Source organism: Gorilla gorilla, chromosome 1 (assembly GCF_029281585.2).
Source record: "Gorilla gorilla gorilla isolate KB3781 chromosome 1, NHGRI_mGorGor1-v2.1_pri, whole genome shotgun sequence".
NCBI classification, from domain to species: domain Eukaryota; kingdom Metazoa; phylum Chordata; class Mammalia; order Primates; family Hominidae; genus Gorilla; species Gorilla gorilla.
This window is the reverse complement of record NC_073224.2, coordinates 44,771,163-44,797,542: the sequence shown is the minus strand read 5'-3', so window position 1 is coordinate 44,797,542 and position 26,380 is coordinate 44,771,163. Positions and strand designations below refer to the sequence as shown.

The window sequence follows — 26,380 nt, the reverse complement described above, 5'->3', positions numbered from 1 at the left end:
AATGATTAACATTCAAATATTAATCTACATTCTTATCAAAATAGTCAGGCTAGCTCTAAATTACTTATGAAATTCATTCCACCAGTTAAATTCTATTCTTCTCTATTATCTTTTGATTAAAAAAAAAACCATGTTTGTGAAAACCAATTCAAACATTACCAAAAAAAGCCAAATGGAAAAGCCTCTTGTAATCTATAACCCAAAGACTCTACCAAAAATAATCACTGTTAACAGTATATATTCCTTTAGATTTTTTCTGAGCCTATATAAACATATATATTAATATTAACTAGCAAAATGAGTTAATAAAATGGATACTATTTGACTACTTTTTAAAACAATATCTTTCTGTCAGTATATATAGACTCACAACTCACTTTACTCTTTAAAAGTTATACAGTAGTTCACCAATAGCTATTCCCATGTCGATTTTTCCCCAATTTTTCATTCTACAAAAATGATACTATAATCATCTATATACATATATTCACCAACTTTTAAAAATGATTCATTTAAAAAATTCCTATAGGTATATTTGCTGAAGTAAAGGGTAAAAATACCTTAAATTTAAATTCTGGGCCAGGTGCAGTGGCTCACGCCTGTAATCCCAACAATATGGGAGGCCGAAGCGGGCAGATCACCTGAGGTCAGGAGTTCGAGACCAGCCTGGCCAACACGGTGAAATGCTGTCTCTACTAAAAGTAAAAAAAGATAGTTGAGTGTGGTGGCGGGCACCTACAATCCCAGCTACTCGGGAGGCTGAGGCAGGAGAATTGCCTGAACCCAGGAGGCAGAGGTTGCAGTGAGCCAAGATCACGCCACTGCACTCCAGCCTGGGTGACAGAGCAAGACTCCATCTCAATAAATAAATAAATTAATTAATTAATTCGATTGAATATAGCTTTCAAAAGATGAAAATCAATGAACTGACTTTAAAATATCACATATTACTCACAATTTAATCACTCAAAAGGCAAAGAAATGACAAAAGCACTAAATTCTGAACAAGAAGGAAGAACTGATTCCTGGTGTGGAAAAAAGGACACTCAGGCAAGATGTGACATCCCAAACTTCCTGGTTAAAAAGAAGACTGGGCAGGCTAGGTCAGAAATGAACACTATAATTTACGAAAGTGAATTTCAAAAGATATAAAAAGTTATAGATATGATACTATAAATGGCAGAGCTAAAAAGAGAATATGGTTCAAGCTGGATATAAGGCTTACAAAATGAAATTCTAACAAATAAATTTTTTTAAATATGCCAAGAAAGAAAAGAAAAAGCTAAAGAAACTATAGTGGTTATATCTAATGTTCTCCAATGAAATGAAATATGATTTATCACATTAAAAATGATCACATAATCAAGGAAGAATATAGAAAACTGACAGAAAACATTAAGTACAAGGGCAGGAACACGAAGTTCAAAATGTGCTGAGGCTAAGCTATATTGAGATCCACCAAGTTATTTGATCAGAACACCTATCTACATAGAGATGCATTTCAAACACAAGTTAGGCAACAATTTATAACCAAAACAGTTAAAACAGATGTTAACTAAAAAGCATTTGCAGACTGGGATAGTTATCACAGTTTTGCCTTGACTCTTAGTCAAAAAAACATAAACAACTCCTAATACTCAAAATGAAAAATGTAAATACACTGCCTTTTTTGTACATAATTACAGTTCAAATAATCTCATAGTGAATTATTATAATACAGTATATACCGGAGGGTGATGGCTCTTGCCACAGGATCATTACTATGAATCACAGAAAAAATTCTCTTCACAAATTCATCCACATTTAGAATCTTCTCCAAATGTTTCTCACTTTGTTGGGTAACTTTAAGAACACATAGCCTCAGGAAATTATTCCTAGAAAAACCAGAAATAAATTAGGTCACTTTAGAAAGTAATATTTAATTAGGAACCAAAGCAACACTAATAATATTAAATTTTAGCAACACACAAATATTTTTCAATCTTAACATTATTTGTTTAACTACTAAAAGAGTTAAAGTTTGTACTTTAGGTGGACATTAAGCATAAGCACTGAGCTATGCTACAGTCTTGCTGCAAGACACCAAAATGGCAGTGACACAAGGAGAAGACCTAGAGCAGAACTAAATCTCCTCAAACTATATTATAACCAAGGCCAGGAAATCAGACGGTCTTTCTCTTCTCTTGGGCTTATTCCACAACTTCTTTTCTCCTTCCAGTGTGGTATTGTGTGCATATGAGCACGAGTGCATGGAGAATGGCAGAAAGCAGCAGAAGATGGAATGGTCGGGGGAGAAAAAGCAAATAGGCATGTATTCAGTGCTTACATGTTTCAGGTACTTCACAGACATGCATCTCATGCTATAAAATAAATTATTAAATTAAATCAGAAACTTCTCAAAAACAATCTGTACAAAGACATAGATTTTCCTGAAGTACACAGTAAAATATTAAGGTTGTCTTAATTTTATTCTGTTCTCCAAAGAAATAAGTATCGTCTAAATTATACTCTTCATTTTGCTTTAAATGTCATTAAATCTCACACTGATGTGCTGCACACAGTCATGTGTGTCCACTAATGGTAACTAACCAGGTGGAAGTACTAAAAGGCAAAAAGAAAAAGACCACAATATAAAACAAGAAATATGAACAAAGTACTTTAGGACATCGAGAATTTAAAAAGACTTACCCAACTCTGAAAACATCAGCTAACTTTAGGAATGCAGAATTGATAAGAATAGGGAATGGATACTTCTGAAAAAGTCTGGGAAAGCGAACAACTGCTTCACACTGTTCACCAAGTTTGCCAGATCTTAGGCCTATGGGAAAAAAAAGCACAGAGAGGGAAGAACAGTTTGCATATTTGTGGCTACAAAGCAAAAATAGCAAATATAATTTACTAGATAGTAAAGAAATAACCATTCTTAAGAAGTAGGTAAAGTATAATTCATTACCCTTTTAAAAGTAAAAATGGTATATTGAAATAGTAATCTGGAAATCGCTACTTTTAGATACATAATAATGAAAAAAAATTTTTTAAAGGTAAGAGTTAAGAATATTCAAAGCCATAAAATAAATCTCAACACATTTAAAAGGACTGAAATCATACAACGTATGTTTTCTGACCACATGGAATTAAATTAGAAATAAGAAAAAAAAAAGCACATTTAACCCATAGGTGGCTCATGCTTGTAATCTCAACACTTTGGAAGGCTGGGAAAAGAAGGACTGCTTGAGCTCAGGAGTTCATGACCAGCCTGAACAACATAGTCAGACCTCATCTCTTAAAAAAAAAAAAAAAAATCCAAGTGTGGTTGTGTGTGCCTGTGGACCCAGCTACTGAGGAGGCTGAGGTGGACGAATCACTTGAGCCTGGGAGATTGAAGCTGCAGTGAGCTGTGATTGTGTCACGGTGCTCCAGCCTGGGCAGCAGTGCAAGACCCCATCTCAAAAAAAATTTTTTAATAACAAATAAATAAATAACCCACAGCTGAAAGAAGAAATTAGAAAAATATTTTGAACTGAATGAAAATAAAAGCACAATCTATGGGATGCAACTAGAGTAGTGCTTCAAGGAACATTTATAACATTGAAGGTTTATATTAAGAAAGAAGAAAGTTCTCAAATCAATGATCTAACAAAGGTACCAACATAATTCAATGTGGAAACAATAATCTTTGAAACATGTGATTCTGGGAAAACTAGATAAGCATAAGCAAAAAGAATCAACCTCCACCCTTAACTTGCATCATACACAAAAATTAACTCAAAATGAACCACAGACCTCAGTGTAAGAGCTAAAATTGTAAACTATGTAGAAGACATAGAGACAATTTTTATGAGCTTAGGTTATGCAAAGAATTCTTAGATAAAACAAAAGGCATAAACCATAAAATAAAAAAGTGCTAAGTTAAATTCCATCAAAATTTAAAACTTCTGCTCTTCAAAAGACACTGTTAAGAAGATGAAAAGACAACCACATGCTGAAAGAAAACATTTACAAAATACATATGTGATAAAGGACTTCATCCACAGTTGTTGTAATTCCATAATACAAACCAACTTTTTAAATGGACAAGAATTGAAGAGAAATTTCATTGAGGAAGAAATATGGATGGCAAATATAAGCACATGAACAGATGCTCAACAGTGTCATCAGGGAAATGACAATTTAAAACTCCAATAAGATACCATTACACATTCACTAGAATGGCAAAAACTTTAAAAAGACCAACAATGTCAAGTGCTAATGAGGATATGGGATAACTATAACTCTCATACCTTGTTAGTGGGAATGTAAAACTGTACAGCTCTTTTGACAGCCCTCTGGCTCTTTCCTTTACTTTTCATTTTTCTTTTATTTTAGATTCAGGGGGTACATGTGCAAGTTTGCTAATGGGTATACTGTGAGACGCTGAAGTCTGGGGTACGAATGATCCCATTACCCAGGTAGTGAGCATAGTACCCAATAAGCAGTTTTTCAACTCTTCCCCTCTCCCTCCCTTCCTCCCTACTTTTAAGAGTCCCCAGTGTCTACTGTTCCTCTCTTTATGTCCATGTGTACCCAATGCTTAGCTCCCACTTATAAGTGAGAACCTACAGTATTTGGTTTTCTGTTCCTACATTAATCTGCTTTGGGTAATGGCCTCCAGCTGCATCCATGTTGCTGCAAAAGACATGTTTTCATTCTTTTTTATGGCTGCATAGTATTCCATGGTGTATATGTACCATGTTTTCTTTATCCAATCCATGACTGACAGGCATCTAGGTTGATTCCACATCTTTGCTATTGTTAACAGTGCTGGGATAAACATATGAGTACATGTGTCTTTTGGGCAGAATGATTTATTTTCCTTTGGGTATATATCCAGTAATGGGATTACTGGGTTGAATGGCAGTTCTAAGTTCTTTGAGAAATCTCCAAACTGCTTTCTACACTGGCTGAACTAATTTATATTCCCACCAACAGTGTATATATAAGCATTCCCTTTTCTTCACAGCCTCACAGCATGTTATTTTTTGACTTTTCAATAATAGCCATTTTGACTGGTGTGAGATGGTATCTTACTATGGTTTTAATTTACATTTCTCTGATGATTACTGAAGCTGAGCATTTTTTTCATGTTTGTTGACTGCTTGTATGTCTTCTTTTGAGAATGCTTTTTCATGTCCTTTGCCTACTTTTTAATAGGGTTATTTGGTTTTTGCTTGTTGAATTAAGTTCCTTATAGACTCTAGATATTACACCTTTGTCACATGCATAGTTTGCAAATATTTTCTCCCATTCTGTAGGCTGTTTACTCTGTTGATAGCTTCTTTTGCTGTGCAGATGCTCTTCTGCTTAATTAGGTCCCACTTGTCCATTTTTGGTTTTGTTGCAATTGCTTTTGAGGATTTAGTCACAAATTCTTTCCCAATGCTGATTTTCTTCTAGGATTCTTACAGTTTGAGGTCTTACATTTGAATATTTAATCCACCTTGAGTTAATTTTTGTATATGGTGAAAGGTAGGGGTCCAGTTTCATTCTTCTGCATAGGGCTAGCCAGCTATCCCTGTACCATTTATTGCATAGGGAGTCCTTTTCCCATTGCTTATTTTTATCGACTTTGTTGAAGATCAGATGGCTGCAGGTGTGCAGCTTTATCTCTGGGTTCTCTATTCTGCTGTCTATGTGACTGTGTGTGTACCAGTACCATGCTGTTTTGGTTACTGTGGCCTTACAAAATAGTTTGAAATTGGGTAATGTGATGCCTTCAGTTTTGTTAGTTTGCTTAGGATTGGTTTGGCTATTTATGCTCTTTTTTGGTTCCATATGAATTTTAGAAGAGTTTTTTTTTTTTCTAATTCTGTGAAAAATGATGTTGATAGTTTGATAGTAATAGCACTCTGTAGATCGCTTTGGGCAGTTTGGTCATTTTAATGATATTGATTCTTCCAATCCATGAGCATGGAATGTTTTTCCATTTGTGTCACCTAAGATTACTTTTGGTAGTGTTTTGTAGTTCTCCTTGTAGAGATCTTTCACCTCCTTGGTTAGATGTATTCCTAGGCATTTTATTTTTTGTTTGGTCTTTCTTAATGCAGGTAAACATACTATATACATAGCAATGCTACTTTCAGCTATTTATCCAAATGAAATGAAAACATATGTACACACAAAGATCTGTATGCAAATATTCACAGCAGCTTTATTCATTAATAGCCCCAAACTGGAAACACATATGTTAATCAACTAGTGAATGAATAAACAAATTGTGGTATATCCAAACAATGAACTACTACTCAGCAATAAAAAAGGAACCAGTTACTGATGCATACAACAGCAAAGGTGGATCTCTGTTGTGCAGCTTTGAAATGATTACAAACACACAGTCTGCTATTGTGAGTGAAATTTTCTGCTGTGATAAGAACATGGAGTGTAATCTCCCTCCCTGATGACATGGCTCCTAGCATTGAAAATCTTGTTGTCATCATGGATCTCCAGTGTTGGTCTGATCATCTCTCCAGAGACCATCTCATAGAAAGGTACACCTCAAACTTCAATTAGACTACATTCACAGAGGCCTGTTTCCATCCTAAATGTGCAACTAGACTTTACTAATTTGACTCTAAATTAAACTAGTATTCACTCACATGTGGTTTCTCGACTTTGTGTATCAAATGTGTTCCCTGTGAGATATGTTCTTGTTATTCTCCCTCTCTAAACATTGTGAAAAAGGCAGGGAAAATTCTTTCTGTATGGTAATAAACTGCGTGATTTGTGAAATCATACCTTATTTTAACCACATAAAACGATCTCAAAATCATTATGCTGAGTGAAAGAAGCCAGACCTGAAGGACTACACTTAACTTACTGTATGATTCTATTTTATATGACATTCTGGAAGAGGCAAAACTATAGGGACAAAAAACAGATTGGTGGTAGCCAGGAGCTAGAGAGAGGGAACTGACTGCACAGGGGCATGAGGAAGGTTTTTGGGGTAAAGGAAATATTCTATGTCTTGACTATGATCATGGTTTCATGACTGCATACATTTGGTGAATTTTATCTGATACAAATTATACCTCACTAAATCTGATTTTTAAAAACTTAAAAAAAAAACCCAACCAAGAAAAAAGAGTTAATATTCAATTTTCTAAAAAATGCATTAAGAATTTGCCCTTTCTTATGCCCTTTTAAGGTTGATGTGGTGCTTTAAGAAGCTAACATAGAAGGATAAAGTAAGTCTCTACAAAACCCAGAGAAGAGACTGGAAAACTCCTCTCTGGATCCTGCCTGGAGTCACAGCTGTACCAGGAAAAAAAAAAAAAAAAAAATTCACTAAGAATGAATACCTTGGTAAGGATTTAACAGCATCAATTTCAAATGTCTCTGTTTAGTATTTTACCAGTCACAAAATGCTGATTATATCCTCACAGGAATAAGTATCTTAGAATATCTCTGTCCAGTAACCTTTGATTATTCTTAAAAAAAACAACAAAGGAGGCCAGGCACAGTGGCTCATGCCTGTAATCCCAGCACTTTGGGAGGCCGAGGCTGGCAGATCACCTGAGGCCAGGAGTTCAAGACCAGCCTGGGCAACATGGTAAAACCCCGTTTAAATACAAAAATTAGCCCAGCATGATGGCAGGCACCTGTAATCACAGCTACTAGGGAGGCTGAGGCACGAGAATTGCTTGAACTCGGGAGGCGGAGGTTGCAGTGAGCCAATATCACGCCACTGCACTTCAACCTGGGTGACAGAGACCCTGTCTCCAAAAAAAACAAAAAGACAAAGGAAATCTGAAGGCTTTTCCTAGTTGCCACAATGTTTCATACAAAAGACAACCACAAAGTAAAACTGCATAGGTAATTTCTATCATTTACTAATGGGTGATGTTCCGTAATGCACTCATGTTAGTTATTCAGTACTTAGAACATTATTTCCTCATAGGAAAATAATAGCACTATCAGCACTCACAGTACTCTGGAACCTAATAACCATTTATAATAAATGTTTCTATGGGAAAATTAATTAACATTTCTAACTGAGATAGAACACATCCCTCTTCATCTGCTCCCTCCTCCCCTTCACCCTCTTACACACACAAAGAACTGCCTCTGAAGCTCTAGAAATCCTTTTCCTATCAAACACAACGCCAAAAGGGATAATTCTAAGTAGCTGGCAGTGTGGCTCATGTAGCCTTAAAGGCTTTTCTAAAAGCCTGATATGAAAAATGGGTCAAGGGACACACAGGGCAGAGAAGGGGAAAGACATAGCTGAGGATGGAGGTGAGAGGAACAGAGAAGGAACAGAGATGTGTGCTTACATATATGTGTTGGCAAAGGGGTTGAAAAAATCCACAGCAATTGGATTGTTTCATTTTCTTCTCACTGTCAGTAGCTGAGTTAGATACAAAGGATGGTAAAGTTCTGTTTGTAATGAATTAACCTTGGCTGAGATGAAAAAGGCATAGTAGGAAACAGCCTATGTACAGGTAGTCTCCTTGACAGAATATAATCATGTTTTATCTTCCCTTGAAAAACAGAACCAAAGACCATATTGATTTGTTTAAACATGCTGATTTAAAATGTACCAAAGATTATTTTGAATGAAGCGAGAGAATGTTTTGATTTATCTAATATCATCAAACTTTTTTCTCTGAGATAAAGTAGACTCTCATTCCTCTGTAACAACGCCACGGGGTAAATGAACTAGAGAATATTAAATCTCTTCTGTATTTTCTGATGTAAGAGCCCTCCTTAGGAAAGAGGTAGTGAGAATTCAGGCTGGCTCCGAAGGATAGCAGCTAAGGTGAAAAAGAAGGAAAAAGTGCTTTAAAGGCCTATTACTTAGCAACAGCCCTGGGTTGGGGTAGTATGGTACTCATCTTGCTTGCTCTAGGCCAATTTTGTAAGCACTGGAAAACAGGAGCTCAGCACATTCCAGTTCTAGTCTAAGAGGGGCTAGACATTTTATTTGTATTGCTTGCTACAGGAAGAATGCCCTGGTCATAAGACCACTAATCATAAGAATACTACTGTAAGCCCAGAGATAAGATTAAGAAGGAGGGATGTGATTGCTATACCTACATCTTATTTTGTATTCTTCCACCAAAAAAAACAAAAACAAAAACAGATCTCTCTTCCTTTTCTGTGCCTGGACTTAAACAGTGCTTAACTCAGTTGCAACATGCATGTAGACCAGGAGAACTAAAATAGGCTGTAAAATCATTTATTCTTTCAAAATTCATTTGGCAGTAGTAAAGCATTCATTATTCTAACATTATTTCGCACTTAAAATGTGCAGAGCTTTTTGCCAGGCTAGTGGTTTTCAGCTTGGTTCTGCATCAGCAATATCTGTTAAGTTTTTGAAAAATATCTATGCTATGGGTTTTACTCCAAACCTACTAAATATATGGGGCAGAGTCCCAGGCATCTGTTTAACTACTTTGAAAAGGTTGGCACCGAGATTCCTTTTTTTTTTTTCTTGAGACAGTCTCACTCTGTCGCCCAGGCTGGAGTGCAGTGGTGCAATCTCAGCTCACTGCAACCTCCGCCCCCCGGGGTTCAAGTGATTCTTGTGACTCAGCCGGCCGAGTAGCTGGGATTATAGGCGTGCACCATCACACCTGGCTAAGTTTTATATTTTTAGTAGAGACAGGATTTCATCATGTTGGCCAGGCCAATCTCAAACTCCCAACCTCAGGTGATCCTCCCGCCTCAGCCTCCCAAAGTACTAGGATTCCAGGCGTGAGCCACTGCGCCCAGCCGGCACCTAGATTCTCAAGTTAACTTCTGCCACTTGATAACTTATTTAACTAGCCTGCCCACACTGATTATACTGGAGTTAGAAAACTACTAGGCTGCTGAATTTGGTCCTCAGAATGCTTTTATCTGGCACAATGTTTTTAAAGGTTTTGAACACACTGTCAAGTTTTACAAATCATACTTCACATAAAACCCCAGGATCTCTGGTTTTAGAAAAGTAAAAGATCTAAAATCTTACTGAAGAAGGTAGAAGTGTCTGACCAAAGAAACATAGTAGTACTGCAGAAACATTACAGTACTACAGGTCCATGTTGAAGGTCAGTGTGGATTTGGCTCCCATTTATGATGATAGCCATGTACCCCACTGTATGACTTTCTGCAGCAATTTTTGACTGCCTTTGGGGATACATGAGTAGAATGGAACCTTGGATGTGAATTTAAAGTACTGGTAAGAAAGTAAATGAAGTTAATAAAATGAAGGACCATGAAATCTAAGCTGAACAAAGAAGTAAAACAGGTACAGAAATGTAGAGAGGTGAAATACCGAGGTCTGAATGAAAATAAAGACTAGCCAAAATAGCAGTTAATCATAATGATAATGATGATACATATGAAGTGCTTATTCTGTGCCAGTCACTTTAAGCACTTTACATGTATTAAAGTCTCACTAAAAATCACATAAATTAGGTACCATTATTTTCCCCATTTGAAAGGTGAGGAAACAGGCACAGACGAGCTAAGCAATTTGCGTAAGAAACAACAATGCTGACAAATGACAGAGTTGGGATTCAAATTCTGGCAATGTGGCTCCAGAGGCTATAGTGCTAACCACTATGCTAAAATGCATCTCTAGCAAGCAACTAGAAAGAAAGAGACTAAGATTCAAGAATGAGACATTTAAATTAGTGATTAAATGGTGGAATTCTGAGGTGATGAATTCTAGGGAATTAGGGGAATACCATAAATTATGGTAAACTTGGGGTTTGGGATACACATTAATCAAGTTTTCAAAACAGCACAAATCTCCAAGTAGCATCTATCAGCAGTTCTTAGCTGCAAGCAACAGAAGCTAACTCTGGCTTATGAGGCAGAAAATGAGTTTATTAAAAGCTTAAGAAACAATTTTAAGGCTAAATTTCTAGGAACACCTAATACCACACTACCCAACCAACTGGATGGAGGAACCCTGTCTTTGATAGGAAACACCAGATGCAACAATTAGCTCTGCTGTCATCTAGGAATATCGTAGCCATTGTTGTTGCTGCTGTAAGCTAGAAATACTGCTGCTGCCATGGCAGAACTGTGAGTGGACACTTCAACTCTTCCTTCTTGCATCTCTAACTTCTAAATCAGATAGTGTGAAGGAGGTGTGTCTGACTGGCAGAGCCTAAGTCAGATCCTGCACTCTTGCAAGGGAAACTAGGAAATAAGTTTTTGCTTCTACCTTGGTAAGACAAGGTTCATGATATGGGACATTCCTTAAGCATAAAAAGAGTGTTCAAAATATATTAAGCAACCATCAACATAACTAACATCCACTACAAAGAACACCACAAATAAAGCATTACCAAACAAACACAATTTAGGACAATTTGTGACATACATTTGCTTTAGCTAAGAGATGAGGATGATTCAAAATTGAACCATAACACGAACATATCTTAAAATCCACACATTAATAAAAGGTGTGTGGGGGGACATGGGTAGAAATATGAACACAAGCATACAACCCACAGCTTAAAAAATTGATGGCAAAGCCCATTTTTATATTTAAAAAGCAGAAATAGAAACAAGTAAAATGACAGTGAAAACTAATGATGCATTAATAAGGCAGCATCCATCCCCCAAATTTCAGAAAATGTCTGTAAACGTACATGGCAAGATGTATGCAACGTCATCCAGTATGCACATGAGAATACTAATCTAGAATTCTAAACAAATTTGAGTTTATGAATACCAACTTCTAGGAATATTTAATAACCCACTTTGCAAATTCCAAGACAGTAAATCTTAGTTATATATAAGAATGAGTCTGTGGGTTTCAGTAAAAACTTGAATTTTTGGATTAGTTCATAGCCCATCAAGGAATTACCAACCAGGCTGCTGGTTTTTATGTTGCATTAAGTTGCCCAGAGTCTCACCTTAGCTTCAATTCTACATGATTTTTTTTTTTTTTTTTGAGATGGAGTTTCATTCTTGTCGCCCAGGCTGGAGTGCAATGGCATGATCTCAGCTCACTGCAACCTCTGCCTCCTGGGTTCAAGTGACTCTCCTGTCTCAGCCTCCTGAGCAGCTGGGATTACAGGTGCCTGCCACCACCCCCGGCTAATTTTTGTATTTTTAGTACAGATGGGATTTCACCATCTTGGGCAGGCTGGTCTCGAACTCCTGACCTCAGGTGATCCGCCCGCCTCGGCCTCCCAAAGTGCTGGGATGACAGGTGTGAGTCACTGCGCCCGGCCTAATTCTACATGATTTTATAGGTCCGCTTCTCAACACTCTCAGACTAAGTGTGGTCTGGCAGCAGAGATTCTCAGGAGAAAGAATTTGACTCAGTGTGGGTCACATGCCTACTTCTGAATCAATCAGTTATGGTATGGAATTAGTCACCTGGAACAAATCTGGCTGCTGAGGCCTTTCTCTTGAGGAGGGCCTATGAAGATACTTCCCCAAAGGCCTCATATTTGTTTACTGAAACACCAACGACATCTGAGCCATATCGATAATGTAAAAGCAATCTGTGGTCTTTCTTGACAAACTTTTTTGATGGTCTGAGAATTCAGGTATTTTGGAATACAGGTGAGGTGACAGCGTCTAAGGGGGAAATTAGAGTGTAGAGACAGTTGTCCTGATTCACATCATTTCTCTATTTCATAACTAAATTTTTCATTAAGCACACCATCAAGTTTTTTCACACAGCATTACATTCACCAGCACCTCTAGTAACAAATCTATCCTCTATATTTCCTCCCTTCCCATTGCATCAGCTGCAAGAAAGGGAATGAGTCACTGCTCTCTTCCCCATTGCTTTCATCTCATCCTTTCCAAGGTCAACATTGCAGAAGGCAGACAGGCTGAATATCATCTAAGAGACTCCTCTTTTCCCAGGGGGAAGGAGATCTTGCATAAGTTTTCCCAAATCATCAGGATAACCTTCCATCAGCTGATCTAAAAATGTTTAGACTAAGAAATTATATTAGTGAAAAAGTTACACTAATTTTTGTGAGATGCATCCTTTATATTGCCAATTATGTATAGTAATGATCATATCATGAAATGTGTCAGATAAACATAAGCTGTAATGTATTTGATTATGACACTTAACTCTGCTTGTGTATGCTCAGTCTTACAGAAGCTCAGGCAGCATGGCCATCAGCCTACAACTTTCAATGCCTTCCCATTGCACTCTGCACAAAATCCAACTTCTTGTCCTGACTAACGGCACCACATTTGATCTAGCATTGTCCATCTCCTTACATTTGTATGTAATCTCCTTAAAGATGTCTTGTTTGCCAACATAGCCCCTAGTCTGAGTATAGAGCCTGAGACAATGCAGGTGGTCAGTAAATATCTGTTGAGTAAATGAATGGCTATCACATGAAGGATGATTTTCCTGTTACTAACTACATCCTAAAGTAATGGAATAGAGTCAGCTTCAAAATAGTATTCACTTATTCCTATAGAGATCAGAAACAATCAGCTTACTGCCAATGCTTGCTCAAAAGGCTCAGAATAAAGTACAACAGTTATAAATATATAACAGGTTATGAATGGCAGCATTTCCTGAGTGTGTTTCTAAGGACACCAGTGCCACAAAATATTTCTTTAAAATAGCGTTCAAAGGTTACATCTTATGCCTAACTGCCTACTCATCTCCATTTGGATGTCTAAGAGACATCTCAAATTTAACATGACCCAAACTGATTTGATTTCAGTAAACAACAATACATACATCCTCCCAGTAGCTCATACCAAAAACCTCTAAGTTTTCTTGACCACTTACTCTTATATCCTCTTCTAATCCATTAGCAAATCTTCTTGGCTCTACTTTGAAAGTATATCCAGAATCTCAGCACTTCACACATTTTCAGCGTCACCATCTTGGTCTAAGCCACTATTTTCTTTTCCCTGGATTGTTATAGTTGCCTTCTCATTGGTCTCCCTACTTGGGTCCCTGACCCTCCCCACTTCAGTCTATTCTCAGCACAGTAGCCAGACTGATACTTTTCAAAGGAAAGTCAGATCATGTCACACACCTGCTGAAAATCCTCCATGGTTTCCTTTCTCACTCAGAATGAAAGCCAGTCCTTTTGATGGCTTGCACGGCCCTACCTGAACGGGACTCTGGTTATCTTTCTTTTTTTTTTTTCTTTTTGAGACAGTCTTGATCTGTTGCCCAGGCTGGAGTGCAGTGGTGTGATCTCGGCTCACTGGAAGCCCCGCCTCCCAGGTTCACGCCATTCTCCTGCCTCAGCCTCCCGAGTAGCTGGAACTACAGGTGCCCACCACCACGCCTGGCTAATTTTTTGTATTTTGTTTAGTAGAGACAGGGTTTCACCATGTTAGCCAGGATGGTCTCGATCTCCTGACTTCGTGATCCGCCCGCCTCAGCCTCCCAAAGTGCTGGGATTACAGCCGTGAACCACCACGCCCGACTGACTCTGGTTATCTTTCTGTACTCATTGCCTATTACTTTGCTCCAGATAACTGCATGCAAAGGAGGCTTCTACCTCAGGGCCTTTGTACTTGCTGTTCTTCCACTTGATTGAGGAGGTCTTTCTTGCCTATCCTTCATAAAAATAAGAAATCAACTCCAGCCCCAGATCAGTTTTCTCCAGTCCCTTTCATTTTCCTTTATAATATGTATCACTAACTGTCACGTTTGCTATATTTGCTGAGTGTCTGCACCTGCTGTCTAGAATGTAAGCTCTATAGGGGCAGGAGTTTTGTCTCATTAACTGCCATGTTCCTAGTACAAAGCCTGATCAAATAAGTCATGTGTCTGAGTGTGTATGCTGAGGTGGGGGAGATATTTCAGAAACAGTATTCCTTGGAGTTTGGGAATGAAAAAAAGAGTTGGAACTTGTAGCCTTCTGACCTTTAGCTCACAAAACAGAAATACTTTAACAGGTACAAGATGAAATGACTCAATATTTAAAATACTCAACTATATTCTACACGAAACTGGCTATTTCTATAACTTAATTTCCTAACAGCTTTAAAAGTTACTACAGATGAGATGAAAAAGAACAAGTCATCTTTCTGAGCCTGAGATTCATCTGTAAAATACTCACGCCAGGCATTGCTGGGAGGAGTGAAAATGATCACTTACTCTGTGTCTAAGATTGACACCTGATTTCTTTCCTACAAATATAAAATATTTTCATTTCAACTCTTCTTTAAAAAGGAAAAATTGTGGTTTTTTTCTTACAACTGCAAAATTTGAGGAATTAAACCATTCTAGACTCCTCTTCAGTGCCCCATCTTTATCCCTGTTCCACAACCACTATCCTACTGTCAGCATGAGACAAGCTCAGCTGCACCAGAATGGTAGAAAATGTCCTTAGAACTCGTAGGGATATTAGATATTATCCTGACCTGTAACTTTCACTGAGGAATAAGAAAGAAATGTATCAGAATGAGGAGGAAACTGTTTGAAAAACACATTTAAGGCCGGGCGCGGTGGCTCATGCCTGTAAATCCCAGCACTTTGGAAGGCCGAGGCGGACGGATCACCTGAGGTCAGGAGTTGGAGACCAGCCTGGCCAACATGGTGAAACCCCGTCTATACTAAAAATACAAAAATTAGCCGGGCGTGGTGGCGGGCGCCTGTAATTCCAGCTACTCGGGAGGCTGAGGCAGGAGAACCGTTTGAACCCGGGAGGCGGAGGTTGCAGTGAGCCGAGATGGCGCCACTGCACTCTAGCCTGGGCAACAGAGCAACACTCTGTCTCCAAAAAAAAAAAAAAGAAAAACACATTTAGTATTATAGTTTTTTTTTTTTTCAGAGGAGAAAACCCCTAAAGATTTGGTAAGAGAAAGAAAAGTTCAACATAATTTTCTTAGTTGATGGGGGTGCACTAAAGATACTGAGACTCAACCAAAGGAATACCCCATTAGGGGGCTGTGAAATTTTTGTGTTTATCAAAATAAGGTAAAAGCTTTTTTAAGAGCCTGAGAAACTCTTATTTAGACTAACCCACTAAAAATATTCACAGTTTAAAAAATAAACAGAAAAAGAGTCCCAAAAAAGTTAATAGACATGTCCAACTCAGAAAACTGGGAAGTGGCTCAAACCCTTCTGAGTTCTAGTCCAGTTCTCCAACATTATATATTGGCTACGATTAATCAAGATTTAATTGTATACCAGCTGCCGAAATGTTTCCCGTACAATAAAAATCCTTAATATGAAATAAAGGTTTCATATTACTAGTCGAGTTCTTTACTAACAAATTTCCGACCTTGCCTCCCATATCCACATCTAAGAAGGGAGGTATATCTCTTCAGCATTTACTAAATGCTTTTTTTGCATACCATTAAGTCACTTAATACAATTCTGCCGGCTCAATGGTACTGTACCCACTTTGCAGACGACAAACCGAGGCTAGATGAAGTTAATCATAAAATTAGCGGCATTGAAATTTAACTCAGTGTAACCCCAAAGCTCCTTCTACACCAAGCTGCTCCCTGTACGGAAACAGAACTCCTGGAACTTGTCCGCGGAGAATGAGCAGGGCCCTTGCTTTTTTATGGTCTTGGCCAGGTTTAGCCTGCCTTGTAACTCGCAGGTAACAGAGCTATGGAAATCAAATGAATCGCTGTCAAGTCGGTGCAAGATTACTATTCAGCACATTTCATGAAGACCTGGTCTCAACTGAACAGACTGAAAACCAATTTCACAATTTCTTTGCAGTGTCTCTTAGAAACTAGCCACTGTCACTGCTTAGAAAATCGGGGGACTGCTCCCTCAAGTGGTCAAAACGGGCCTCTCACTAGAGCTCGCTACTTGTTTAGCCGGTATAAGGCCAGTCACACAATCCTACAAATTTCCCGCAACCTCCCGAAGGGGTCAAAGCCCACGCCCCAGCAAAAGCACAGGCGCTCCCCGCCCAGCGAAGATATGCGCATGCGCCTATCCGTCTTCTCCCAAAGCAACCACCACCTGGTGGCGCTACTTCCCCCCACGCCTGTTTCACCCATTCAGCCCTCTCTTTCGAATACCTTTGTCCAATTCCATAAGGGCAGAGTTGGCATCCAGTTCCTGTTCGCCATAGCCGGCATCTGCCAGGAAAGACTTAGTTGAGTTTGACGCCATGACCCGAATAGTTACTCGACTAGCCTAGTCAGAAAGATTGCAAACTCTACCCCAGGACCGCCATCTTCCCCCGCCGCCTTCTTGCTGGTTTTTCTTCCGCGCGCTGTCAAGCCCTGTTACGCATGCGCCCTGGTCACCCCGCGGTTTGTCCGCGCCTCTGCTACCCCCTGCGCAGGCGCTCAAGGAGCTCTTGGACTCCAGGTTCCCGCGGCTGGGAGAAAAGGAGGCGGGGATCCGAAGGGGGAAATGACTCTGAGGCGCCCGGACGTCGCTCGGAAGCCAATCAGAGAGCGTGACGTCAGTTTGGCGCGGAGTTTGGCGGCCGGGGCTTACAGTGGCGGGAGTTGGAGGCGATAACGATTTGTGTTGTGAGAGGCGCAAGCTGCGATTTCTGCTGAACTTGGAGGCATTTCTACGACTTTTCTCTCAGCTGAGCCTTTTCCTCCGACCCTGATGCTCTTCAATTCGGTGCTCCGCCAGCCCCAGCTTGGCGTCCTGAGAAATGGTGAGTAACGGTCCCAACCGCTGCTCGGAGCTGGCGGAATTCATTTCCCCCGAAACACACGCCACCTCCGACCAGGGCCGACTCCAATTCTGAACTCAGCTTCTGAGTTCTCCCATGGCAAGGGTAAATTAGTGTTAGCAGGGACTACTAAAGAAAGCTGTACTTTCATCCCCTCGGGACACTTGTAATCGTAATCGGGCTTTTAAAATCGTAACGTAGGCAGGGACGTCGAAATAACTGCCTTCCAAGGCCCTTTACAGCTTACATCTCCATTGCGCGTTAACGGGAAAATGCATGCATTTGTGTGTATATGTTTCCTTCAACAGTTATTTGAGATGCTCAAAACTCCTAATCATTGATTAATTCATTCGTTTGTTGTAGAATCTTAGTGAGCCCAGCTATGTGCTATAGGTATATACCAGTGAATATGACCCGCTGTTAAGGAACTCAGTCAAGCAGAGAAGACGGGATATCTGCTTCTAACAGGAAAAAAATCTTATTTTCCCCGTTTACTACACGGTCATAAAAATTTAAATTATAGAGTGAAAGATGCCTGTAACCACATCCGCCAGAGATGACTCCTGTTAATAGATTGAAGTATATTATTCCAGATGTTTTCGACGCTAGAGGTAATACCTATTATTTTCAGAAATCGGATCAAAATGTCCAGTTTTTTCACTTTAATGGTATAAGTTGAACGTATTCCCATGTTAATACGTAGAAATCTAACTTATTTTCTTACGCTAAAACATTGGCAATAAGAGATTTGAGGTTAGATTTGGATGTCATCAACTTAAACTTTTTGGTAAGTTTCAGATAAGGGAGCTAACTACCCAGACTAACCTTGGACAGAAATAAAATCTCACTCATTTGAAGGTCGACTATAGCCAGAGGTTCTTTTTCCCCTTGAAGCTATGTGGAAAACGAACCTGAGAAGGGAATTTTTATATTCAGGGATGAGTCTAGGAAAATAATATTGAGAAAGAGACTGAGAAGTAGTCCCTCAACTTCCTGCTAGCAGTCTGAAACTTTATACCATCCTTATTTATTTCCCTCTTAGATAATCTTTGTAATTATACTTAAATGCTCCTCTTTCTGTCTCCTGGGACCTTGTTTGAGTAACTTCTTTGTCCTCTGTTTAAGAGTGACAGTACGCACAATGGCTAAGAGCTCTGTCTTTGAAGTTAAACTGCCTGGGTTTTATTATACCTCCACACCTTACTATATGTGTGTATATAGAGCTGTTCAGCCTCTATTTTGTGACAGATTTTCTCCTAATTCTCCATGTGTTTACCTTTCCCTTCCCTCTTTCCTATTCTCAAGTACTCATTCGTTGTTACATAATAGTCACTGAAATTCATTCGTTATTATATGAAATCTATAGAATCATCTCCTTTCCTCTTCAGTGTTGGTGTTCCATCCTTGACCCCTTTTCTTCTTCTACCTACTCCTTTGGATGATCACAGCCACAACCAGGGCTTCTTCCACTTCTACATACATACAACCTTCTGTTACTTATATAGTAAGTCCTCACTTAGTGTCTAGATAGGCTCTTGGAAACTGTGACTTTAGGGAAAACAGTGTATAACTAAACTAACTCTACCATAGGCTACTTGATATAAGTAAGAATTGTTTCAGTGGCATATTTTGGTCGCACAAACACCACCGAACTTCTAGAGAAAGACTCAAAGTACTTTTAATATTAAATGTTGAAATAATTGTGTGCTATACATATATTTGAGAAAGATTAATAAAAACAGGTGAGATAATTATCCAAGTTTTGGTGTATCAGCGAGTGACCTCGGTCATAGTGGCGGTGGGCTAAATCAAGGAATAAATGTTTGCAAAGTGAAAATTGGAAGGAGCACCTCCTACCACCACCCAGTTCAAAAACAATCACAAATATGGCAGCTCACTGAGCCCTTTCATACCAAATCGTTTATTGTCATTCATTTGTATGATTATTGTAAAGTTTACCCATTTTTATTTTACAATTATTTGTATTCATTCATTTTCTGACACACTTATTCCAGCTCAGGGCTGTGGGTGCCCGGAGCCTATCCTGGCAGCTCATGGTACAAGGTGGAAACCAGCTCTAGACCAGACACTATTTCATCACAGGAAGCACTCACACACACTCATTGTCTACTGGGACCAGGTAGACACACCAGTGAACCTAACATACACATCTTTGGCATGTGGGAGGAAACCAGAGTACCTGGAGAAAACCCCTATGAACATGGGAAGAGCATGTACAAACTCCACACGGCCAATGGCCTCAAACAGGAATTGATTTTTTCCTCATGAACAGTATAACGAAATGACATTGTACAAAATTATGTTATTGGAAGACTTCCTGTACCTGAGATTCATTTCTATAAAAGCTGTGTGGGTTGATTAGCACCTAGATGGTCAATCCCACAAGCATCTCAAACTCAAATACCCAAAACTGAACTCAGCTTTTCCCCCAAACCTGCAACATTACCAATTTTAGAGAGTGGCCTCATTATTTAAACCTGCCAGAAACCTGAGTAAATTAAAGACTTCTTCATCTTCCTTACAGTTACACATTCAAAACATTTCGTTAAAATCTCTTGAATCCATCCTCTCTTCTTTATCTGTTATGATTATGCATCTTTACTGTATGCTGGATGTGTTCTATTTTTACCATTCCATTTCCCTAGGTTGGGCCCTAATGCCTTCTTGTCTGGATTGTAAGAAGTCTCCCAGATGGCCTCCTAGTTTGTCTGTCTTCGGTTTATTCTCCACATTGCTGCTAATGATCCTTCTAAAATGGAAATCTGATTACTCTTCTGTGTATTTTTAAATTGATATCTAAAAGTTTTTATTATAAACTTAAACAAATGCAAAGAATATAATTTCTGACCATATTGGGAATATTGACATTTTAAAAATAAAAATGCTATATCACTCCTTTAAGTGTATCTAATATAATTTAAATACTATAGTGATTTGATAATCACATCATCCATTTTTTAGAAAAATACAAACAAACTCCTCTTTATCTGCTGGACATTCCATATAGCTGCTTTTTCCTCTTGAATTTATTTCCATTTCATTTCTCCTACAGAATTTCTCCTAATGTAATTTAATTTTATGCTTGAAAAGCTCTTTTACTGATCACTCTGTCATACCCTTCTGTGTCAAAAAATGTGTTTAAATTGCTGTTTTCTGTCATAAGCCTCCAAGTATTAAAACTTCTTTATGGATTGAATTTTCAATTCAATTATTAGTACTATATGATTGATTAAAACAATATAGATTACCAATTTTGATAATTATTAACCAAAAGTAAAATTTTATTGGAAGTACATCTTTTTAAAGAGATGAATTTGGGTGTTTATGGTCCCTTTATTGAAGGAATTATTTAATTATCTCTTAGTTAAGGTTCCACCAGTTTATTTGTTTTTATTTAAAAATATTTGATACCCAAAAGTTTTTATTCTTTGGATCAGTGCAAGGTTTAAGATTGGGGCACGGGAATGCCTTTCTTTTATAAACTGGAAGAGAGGAAGTGATGAAGGGAAAGGGAAAAAGTGGTACCTCAACCTTCTCAGAGACATCAGGTTTTTCAGACAGGTGAGTTTTAGAAATGCGTATGTAGTCATCCAATTGCTTATAAATGGAGATAACATTTTGAGAAATGCATCATTAGGTGATTTTATCATTGTGCAAACATCACAGAGTATAAACACAAAGCTAGACAGTGTAACTACTACACACCTAAGCTATATATTTTTCCTAGGCTATAAACCTGTGTAGCATATTACTGTATTGAATACCGTAGGCAACTGTAACACAATGGTAAGTATTTGTGTATTTAAACATAGAAAAGGTTCAGTAAAAATAGGATATAAAAGATAAAAAATGGTACACCTGTGGAGGGTGCTTACTATGAATGGGAGCTTGCAGGACTGGGGGTTGCTGTGAGTGAATCAGTGAGTGAGTAGTCAGTCAGCACGAAGACCTGGGACATTATACTACTGTAGACTTTATAAACACTCTATACTTAGGCTGCATTAAATTGATTAAAAAATACTTTCTTCAATAATAAATTAACCTTAGCTTACTGTAACTTTTAAACTTACAAACATCTTAAATTTTTTAACTTTTTGACCCTTGTGATAACAGGTAGCATAAAGCACAGACACATTGTATAATTGTACAAAATATTTTATTTCTTCATATTCTTAAAGTTTTTTTATTTTAAATGTTTTTCTTTTCTTAACTTTTCAAACCTTTTGTTAAAACTAAGACACAATAGGAATTTTTAAGCTCCATTATAATCTTGTAAGACTACCATTGTGTATGCGGTCTGTCTTTGGCCAAAATGCCATTACATGGCATATGACTGTATATCGTAGTTGAATACAGTAGTACCTCCTTATCCTTGAAGGATACGTTCCAAGACCCAACCCTATGTATGCTGTGTTTTTTACTATACAGACACATACCTATGATTAAGTTTAGGCACAGTAAGAGATTAACAATAACTAATAATAACATAGAACAATTATAACAATATTCTGTAATAAAAGTTATGTGAAGGTGGTCTCTCGGAATATCTCATGGTACTATACTTGCCCTTCTCATGATGATGTGAGATGATATAATACCTACGACATGAAGAGATGAAGTGAGATGAATGACGTAGGCAGGCACTGTGATATAACATTAGGCTACTACTTCCAACTATGTGACAGACAAAGCAGCTTCTATGTGATATAACATTAGGCTACTACTCCCAACTATGTGACAGACAAAGCAGCTAAGTGACTAAAGAGCAGGTAACGTATATGGCACTGATACTCTGGACACAGGGATGATTCATATCCTGGACAGGTCAGGGTAGGACAGTGTGAAATTTTCTTGCCACTCAAAATGGCACACAATTTACAACATGAATTGTTTATTTCTGGAATTTTCAGTTTAATAGTTTCAGACCATTGTTGACTATAGGCAACTGAAACCACAAAAAGCGAAACCACGGGTGAGGGGTAACTACTGTATCTGGAAATTGAGTCTCTGAAAACTCTCATGTTCTTGTATACTACTTGGAATATGTGCATGTAACTCCAGGGGCTTAAGTTGTACAATGAGGAAATAATAGCTTTTTCCAAATGTGTTGTGGAGGAAAGCATTACAGTTTCATGTTCATAACACAATAAGGATCCAAAAGTAGCTTAGGGTGGTTCATCAGTGAAGTGTGTATTGCAGGGATTGCATAAGTAGAGGGGTAGGCAAGGACCAATCACTCACCATTCATTGGTGTTTGGATGTTAATTGTAGGCAGTGAGGCAGAGTTAAAGAGTCATTGTTTAATTGTAAAAAATTGTAGGTTTTTTGGAGTGTATCATCTTCATTTCAACCAAGTTGTTCAAAAGTCCCTTTTGAGTTTTTATTTTGCAGTTGATTTTTTTTTTTAATTCCAAAACGTGTATATTTACATAACCTTTGAACAGAGGCTTTTGTTTTTACACACTTATTCCGTAGGTTAATACTTGTGACCTCAACATAACTATTGCATTTTTGGGGGTGGGGGTGGGGACGGAGTGTCGCTGTGTTGCCCAGTGCAGTGGCGAGGTCTCAGCTCGCGGCACGCTCCGCCTCCCGGGTTCACTCCATTCTCCTGCCTCAGCCTCCGAGTAGCTGGGACTACAGGCGCCTGCCACCACGCCTGGCTAATTTTTTTTTTTATGTATTTTTGGTAGAGACGGGGTTTCACCGTGTTAGCCAGGATGGTCTCGATCTCCTGACCTCGTGGTCCGCCTGCCTCGGCTTCCCGAAGTGCTGGGATTACAGGTGTGAGAGACCGCGCCCGGCCTATTGCATTCTTTTAGTGGTCTTTAACAGCTCCTTTACAATGATACCTGATGTTGAAATTATGACGTGATGGCCCCAGAACTAATTAAATTTGGATTAAATTTCTTTGGTGCCCTTCTGTTGATTCCTTCAGATTATGTCTATGAACATCCAAATGTATATTTGTCTGAGGTTATGTCAGGCTAAGATGTATTCTCCACATAGTACTTTTGATGAAAAGTGAGGATTCAGAGTACCCTAAAATGTGAGTTTGTTAATTATTTAAGATGCTTTCAATAGATTGTAAACTCAGTGTTTCCTCCAATGCTTATTGAACATTTGGTTTTCAGTAATTACTTGTTGAATGAATGTTTATTTTATATATTTAAAATGTCTTGATCACAAATCAGTATAATAAAAACAAATCTCTGAAGATGTCTTTACTATGTAGGAGCATAGTGCACATTAGATCTCTGACCCAAGCAGAATAAACTTTTCTTCTACCCTGAGTCTCTTGTTCTCTGTTCTAAATTCAGTGAAAATTTACCCATCTTTCAAGACCTCCTGTAAAGACTCCCTGACCCACTACCACTAGCCAGGGCTAACTAAATGTTTTCTAGGGGTAGGTACATAACACTTCACTTTACAATTTCTCTAATATAATTTAAGATACTATAATTGCTGCTATTAACATTTTAGATTCCTACAATTTCAGCACTAAAGGAAAAAGGAAGTAAATTTGGTGAATATGTTACTGGCTATAGTAGCTGCATTGACATATTATTTCCTTTGGCTCTTTGACCACTGGATTTTGTATGATGTTCTGGAATAAGAATTTAATTGAAGGGGATAGCAGTTTTAATGGAATGCTTTTGTGGTTGTCTCTTTGGTAGGAGAAGGGGGAAGATCTTTCTTAATATGCAAAGGCCTCTTGTTTCTTCTAATCTCAATGTACTAGTGAGAGTCTCCATTTTAGATAGTAAGCCCAAAGCTATACCTCCCCAGAAGTTGGAAGTGCTCTTTCATTTTTTCCTTAGGACTCCTTAATGAAATAACAGAAATGGTGTCTTCCATAGATATTAATAGTAAGTGGATCTATGTTAATATCTAAAGTTTCTTAAGGACAAATATTTACCTCTGAATTTGTTAAAAATGCTGAAATGTAATGCTGTATTGGAATTCTATAAGGAATTGTCTTGTTTTAGGATGGTCTTCACAATACCCTCTTCAGTCCCTTCTGACTGGTTATCAGTGCAGTGGTAATGATGAACACACTTCTTATGGAGAAACAGGAGTACCAGTTCCTCCTTTTGGATGTACCTTCTCTTCTGGTAAGAGAATTACTATCTAGGCAAGGCTTGGACAGAAATGATCTATTTCTCACTTATAGGGAAAATATACTAGAGTATTTCCCTTTCAAAGAAAAGTAAATTAGGTGGATGTTAGAGTTTTTGTAAAAACTGTTGTCTTCTTATTTATAAAATAGACTTTTCTTAATCTCTATACATCATTAGCATAACTATATTTCCTCTAAAGCATGAGACTATTATAGCACTATTTTTAAAAAATCAATATAAGGAAAGGGTTGCAAAGGTTCAGCTACTATGAAAACTGTTTTATCCAGTAGATACATACCCTTTGATCTGGTTGAATGTATCTTTCTGTGACTCGTTGGGGAATATATGAACAGAAATAGAAGTACTTCAGCCAGGCTCAGTGGCTCACACCTGAAATCCCAGCACTTTAGGAGACCAAGGTAGGTCTGGGCACAGTGGCTCACACTTGTAATCCCTGAACTTTGGGAGGCCAAGGCGGGTGGATCACTTGAGGTCAGGAGTTCAAGGCCAGCCTGGCCAACGTGGTGAAATCCTGTCTCTACTAAAATTGCAAAAAATCAGCTGTGCGTGGTGGCGCACCCCTGTAATCCCAGCTACTTGGGATGCTGAGACAAGAGAATCACTTGAACCTGAGAGGCAGAGGTTGCAGTGAGCCAAGATCGTGCCATTGCATTCCAGCCGGGGTGACAGTGAGACTTCATCTCCAAAAAAAAAAAAGAAATAGAAGTATTTGTCTCCACCCATAATAGTTTGAGAGGAAAGAAAAAGTTGTGACAAGGAAATTTAAAACTAATAGACTCCTTATAAAAATTAGCCGGGCATGGTGGTGCATGCCTGTAGTCCCAGCTACTGGGGAGGCTGATGCAAGAGAATCGCTTGAACCTGGGAGGCGGAAGTTGCAGTGAGCTGAGATCACGCCACTGCATTCCTGCCTAGGTGACATAGTGAGACTGTCTCTCAAAAACAAACAAAAACTAATAGACTATTACATAGTCATGATTGTGGTAAAAATAAGTAAATAAAAATATGGTTAAAAAAACTAATAGACTCAGCCTGCTGGCAGCCTACATCATCATATGCCTTTGTTTGCCATTGGCCAGTACCACTCTTGTTTTAAGTACTACCCTCGATTTAGCCCTTCTCTAAATAAGAGATTATCTGAAGAAAATTTTGGTGGTTTTGAGTAAGCTTAAAAATTTTTGTAGCTAGGCATGGTGGCTCACGCCTGTAATCCCAGCACTTTGGGAGGCTGAGGTGGGTGGATCACTTGAGGTCAGGAGTTCGAGAGCAGCCTGACCGGCATGGTGAAACCCCATCTCTAGTAAAAATACAAAATTAGCTGGGCATGGTGGCGCATGCCTGTAATCCCACCTACTTGGGACGCTGAGGCAGGAGAATCACTTGAACCCAGGAGGTGGAGGTTGCAGTGAGCCAAACTGCACCATTGCACTCCAGCCTGGGTGACAGAGCAAGACTCCGTCTGAAAAAAAAAAAAAATTGTGTTACTCTTTATATATTTTATTCTTTATTTCTGCTTTAGCTCCCAATATGGAACATGTACTAGCAGTTGCCAATGAAGAAGGCTTTGTTCGATTGTATAACACAGAATCACAAAGTTTCAGAAAGAAGTGCTTCAAAGGTAAGTCTAGG

At 38.5% G+C, this 26,380-nt stretch overlaps 2 protein-coding genes and 1 non-coding gene across 5 annotated transcripts in view; 2 read left to right on the top strand and 1 right to left on the bottom strand.

The window, feature by feature from the left end:
* Positions 1–17,293, bottom strand: part of INTS7 (integrator complex subunit 7) — a 93,917-nt gene extending 76,624 nt beyond the window's left edge. The window contains exons 1-3 of one of the 2 annotated variants that reach the window (XM_004028360.5): positions 16,972–17,293; positions 2,689–2,818; positions 1,728–1,874 (exon numbers count right to left, since the gene is read on the bottom strand). In XM_004028360.5, the coding sequence (XP_004028409.2) occupies positions 1,728–1,874; positions 2,689–2,818; positions 16,972–17,065 (371 nt within the window). In that variant the 5' untranslated portion in view covers positions 17,066–17,293. The remainder of the gene's footprint in view (positions 1–1,727; positions 1,875–2,688; positions 2,819–16,971) is intronic. The other variant, XM_055370910.2, reaches the window with a different exon arrangement.
* Positions 7,168–7,289, top strand: LOC115932376 (small nucleolar RNA SNORA26). Its single transcript, XR_004068660.1, has one exon. It is a non-coding gene; the product is annotated as a small nucleolar RNA SNORA26 (small nucleolar RNA).
* Positions 17,260–26,380, top strand: part of DTL (denticleless E3 ubiquitin protein ligase homolog) — a 68,508-nt gene continuing 59,387 nt past the window's right edge. Inside the window, exons 1-3 of one of the 2 annotated variants that reach the window (XM_004028365.4) lie at positions 17,260–17,570; positions 24,599–24,724; positions 26,271–26,369. In XM_004028365.4, coding sequence (XP_004028414.1) covers positions 17,519–17,570; positions 24,599–24,724; positions 26,271–26,369 — 277 coding nt within the window. In that variant the 5' untranslated portion in view covers positions 17,260–17,518. The remainder of the gene's footprint in view (positions 17,571–24,598; positions 24,725–26,270; positions 26,370–26,380) is intronic. The other variant, XM_055370924.2, reaches the window with a different exon arrangement.